Source organism: Diabrotica undecimpunctata, chromosome 1, assembly GCF_040954645.1.
Source record: "Diabrotica undecimpunctata isolate CICGRU chromosome 1, icDiaUnde3, whole genome shotgun sequence".
NCBI classification, from domain to species: domain Eukaryota; kingdom Metazoa; phylum Arthropoda; class Insecta; order Coleoptera; family Chrysomelidae; genus Diabrotica; species Diabrotica undecimpunctata.
Genome location: NC_092803.1, coordinates 33,371,626 through 33,376,175, shown reverse-complemented (window position 1 = coordinate 33,376,175; position 4,550 = coordinate 33,371,626). Strand labels below are relative to the sequence as shown.

General features: G+C 32.7%; 1 protein-coding gene across 1 annotated transcript; it reads right to left on the bottom strand.

Annotated features, from left to right (window-relative positions):
- Window positions 1–713: 713 nt before the first annotated feature.
- Window positions 714–1,160, bottom strand: LOC140437380 (uncharacterized). Its single transcript, XM_072526921.1, has one exon. It carries the CDS (start codon window positions 1,158–1,160, stop codon window positions 714–716), a length of 447 nt encoding a protein of 148 aa, XP_072383022.1.
- Window positions 1,161–4,550: the final 3,390 nt, after the last annotated feature.

Genomic DNA, 4,550 nt, shown 5'->3' with positions numbered 1-4,550 from the left:
AATATAATAGAATATAGGCAAGGAAAAATAAAAGGAAAACGGAATCCAGGCCGTAGAAGAATGTCATGGCTGCGTAATTTGAGAGAGTGGTTTGGCTGTACCATTAATGAACTCTTTAGGTCAGCTGTAAACAAGGTCAGGATAGCCTTGATGATTTCCAATCTCCGATAGGAGTGGCACAAGAAGAAGAAGAAGAAGGCACGTGGTAAACTGAGACATGGTTGGTCACGCGGTCTTCGATCCAAGACCATTTTATTTATATTAATAAACATAAAAGTTTCATTGTTTCCATAATAATACTACATTTGCTATATTTGTTGAAATATTGTTAATGATACCGACCAGTTTTTATAACAAAAGGTTTTCTTATTTCTTTACTAGACAATAAAAAACTACTCTATACATTTTAAAATTTTTATTAACCATTAAAATTATTTTGCTTTAGTAAGAACTTTATTGTAAATTTGACAAAAGAAGAATTGTTGTACTTAACAAGACTTAGAACAAAATCATCCAAAATCAAATAAATAAAACTACTGTTAAAAAATTGTATGACTTAGAGACTACAGAAAATATCACATTTTTGGTCAGTAAAACAATCATTGCAGATTTCTTTCATGTGGTTTTTGCATGCAAACGCTCCGCACTTCACACAAGACTTTCTAGAAGATTTGTTCAAATTTCGAGGACAAACATGGCAACGCCCGACTTAATTACTGTGGTCGCACAGGGGGTTGAGGGAGATTATTTTCTATGCCCACCAGAGATTGAGCTCGCTTCCTCATTTCTCTTGGCAACCGAGGAATTGTTGATCTAACTTTAATTTGTGGTCGGATTAATTTCCAAGCACACTTTTCAAGAAAGTCACTGCGTTTTATTTTCTGTTTGGGATGATTAGCCATATACACGCAGAGGGCGTTTATGTGAGAAATATTTAATAAATTGTAAAACACAACCATTGGCCAACGGCGTGTATTTCTTGCGACGTTATAATTCTGACACAATTGATCTACCATATTCACGCCGACTTTGGTGTTGTTATAATCAGTGATCATTACTGTCTTTCTCTTATCTCCAGTATCTTCATCTATAGCATCATCATTGTGTATGGAGAATATCAATACCACCGACTTACTTTTCTTTGGCACATATGACACCATAATACAATCAGCTTAGAAACCAAAAATAGACAACTTAACTTCTTGATTTTTCTGGAGCAGAAACTCTTGAAGAACCTCTAGTCTGTTTTTTCTTACAGCACCCAAATATGTAAGTTTTTTCTTCAGTAAAGGGTTGACCAATAATAAACTGCTAAACCAGTTGTCTGCCGTAATATTAGACTGGTACCTGCAATGAGCTCTACCAACCGAAGAGTTATTTCGTTACTGGTATTTACAAATTTGTATGGACCTTCTGGCTGAGTTGCCAAGTAAGTTTCCAAATTAAATGTGTAAAACGTTTTTGCATCTACCAGAGCAAATGTTTTAATGCCATATTTGGCTGGTTTCGTTGAGATGTACTGCTTAAACGCACAACGTCCCCTAAATGCTAATAGTTGTTCATCTACTGTAAGATAGTCACTAGGAATGAAGTTATTTTGGCAATTCACCAAAAATATATCCACAAGTTCTCTAATGGGTGTAAGTTTATCAATTTCTCTTCGCTCTGTTCTTGTCTCCACATCATCGAATCGTAGACGTCTTATGAGAAATCGAAACCTTTTCTCGCTCATTGCCAGGTAGCATGACTCAAATCCGGATCCTTGAGAATTATCGCATATTTTATGTAAATTTTTTCTGGAACTTCTAAGAATACAAATCAAGAACAATATCCCAATACATGCACGAATTTCAGTTTCATTAGTTTGTCAACAATCTTGATTTCTTTCGTAATTGCTCCGTATCTTTTCAATAAATATATTTGTCGAGACAGTTATTACTTTAATAACTGTTTCATCCAAAAATGACTTCAAGCAATCAATTTCACTTTCAACAGCGCGTGCGTTTTCTTTTGTACCAAGCATAAGTTTAATGAGATTCTGAGAACGGATACAAACTTGTAAATTTGATCTATTCTTTTTCGATTTAGTCTGTCTTTTCCTATATAAAAATTTGAAGGACGTGCTTTATCAGAGTTGTCTGACGTTCTTTCATCTTGGGCCAATTCCTCTTGCTCCGATGTTTCTAATTCAGAGTCTGTTTCGTGATCACTCCTTTCAGCAAAATTCACATTCACATCGAGATCATCTTTGGACTCATCATCACAGCCTTCTTCTTCCCCACTTGATATCTCCTCAAACCATCGAGACCAATCGCTCCACTCGTCTTCTTTTATTATTAGACAAGTTAAAGTTGATTTAATTTAATGGAATGAACTATCTCACAATAAAGTCGTCCCAGGAACGCAACACAGCAATATTAGCAATATCATTTTAAAGTCGTATTTTTTAAAATGTATAATATATGTCTGAATTGTTAATATAAAAGAGTCAGATAAAATTAAATTATTAGAAGAATTTTTCGCCAATTAACAAAAAAAAACAAAATTTGTTTAATTTATTATTGTTTTGAATTTTGAAAACGATTTACAAAGTTGAAATCGAAACTTCAAAAAGTACTTATTTAAAACTTAAATTGTGGCTTATTCCCATTAAAAATAGTAACTGCATTAAGATGCCAAAACAAACAAGCTTCAGAACGATGTTTAAGATTTCTCTCTTAGATCGCATTATTTTCAGCACATATTACTCACGTGCTCGATCCATTTCAACATCCTTCGGACAATCCACATTTCAATGTCTTCTGTTTCTTTTAAAATCTTAATTTCATAATTTTATGTTTCAATTGTGTATAAAAATACTGAATAGGTCTTGGTTTTTACAAATCGGTATTTATCATACAGTGGTCATGTGTTTCTCAGCGTCAATGCGTTTAGTCAGGTTAGAATTGCTATACACAATTTTACACTTGCAATTCAGGACGAAGTATATTGTTGTTTGTAGTATTTTTGTTAAAAAAAATAAAAACATATAAAAACGCTTCTATATGTACTATAATAAAAATTGTTGTATAACTAATTTTAGTGCCTTACTGGGTTGCATACTGTATCAGAACAAATTTATAAAAAATCGTTTTGGAATTGCAAGAGCGACAACTATACGTAATATTGTAGCTTCCATTAAGATTAATGCTATATTTTGATAAAAAAAACTAAAATAATGTAATAAAAAATGTGGTTTGATACCAGTGAGCGTTTATTACAATTGTAGATTTTCGCGTAGTTTTCGGTAAAAAACTACTGTTTTTTACCCATCTAGTACTAATAAATTAAAATAAAAGTAAGTATTACAATATTTGATTATAATATAATAACGATGCTCTATTGAGTATCGCCTTTTTTGAAATAGTTTCTTGTTAAATTGTTAAAAATATCCAGTAGAGATAGACGTTTAGTTTGATAATGGTGTATAATTAACTTAGTAATTGTTGCCAAGGACTTTTTCCACACATATGCCAATTAAGCTTTTTGAAATAAAATATTTTCTTAATAGAATATGATTATATTCAAAACTCTATTGATATTGGCCAAGAAGATTTTTTTTTAAGTGGTACATATATGTACCAATGTCCATTTAGTCATGTAATATTAAGTGCAATGTACCACTACACATTAAGTCTTAAAATTCTTTGTGTATATTTTAAGTTGTGTAACCAACGCTTTGAACAACCAAAACGTATTTAGAACGACTAGAAAATGCGTAGACACTACTGTTGCGTAACAACAATATATAATATTTTTATTTTATTTTTTGCATCATATCATTATATCACACTGTATATTAGTTTAGATTTATAAAATTCCTTTGTACCATCTAATAATCTGTACGGCGTCGATAACTTGCATTCAAATAACTTTCTAGATATAAGCTTCTAAAATCGTCAAAGAATCATAACAATGAAAGGATTAGTAATTCCAAATTATCGGTTTGAGTCATTTGAAATTTCCCAACAATAACGAAGGTTACCCTTCTCAGATAATTTTAACAATAAAATGAAAGTCGAAGGTATTGAATGTATACTTATCCGTTAGATACGTCGAGGGGGCCAGGGGGAGATTTCTTAATCTTAAGAAACGGTTACGAGCCGAGTGATTGAAATCAGTTTGCATCAGTTCGAATCCAGCATTGGATGAGCTCTAGGCTCCTACTCGCGCCAGCCGCACTTCAGAAGGTTTAACACAGTCGGGATATTAATAAGTTACTCAGTTCGTGGCAATATTGTATCACCGACAAGTTATCTAGTTTTATAGTTTCATAAAGTTTAGTTTCATAAATCAGCTATCGTAAGCAAGTTATCGGCATCCAAAATACGTTGTTGTAATTGTTTTAATAGACTTGTTAAAACGTTCTTTTCAAAATTTTCATTTGTCCCAGTTTTCTGGGGGGTCCTTCACAGAAGTAAAGTGAACCTATTTCCCTAAGGACAAAACTTGTTCCCCAAGGGAAAAAACTAGCGACCTATGACTGGTGCGCGAAACAAAGGCATCAGGAC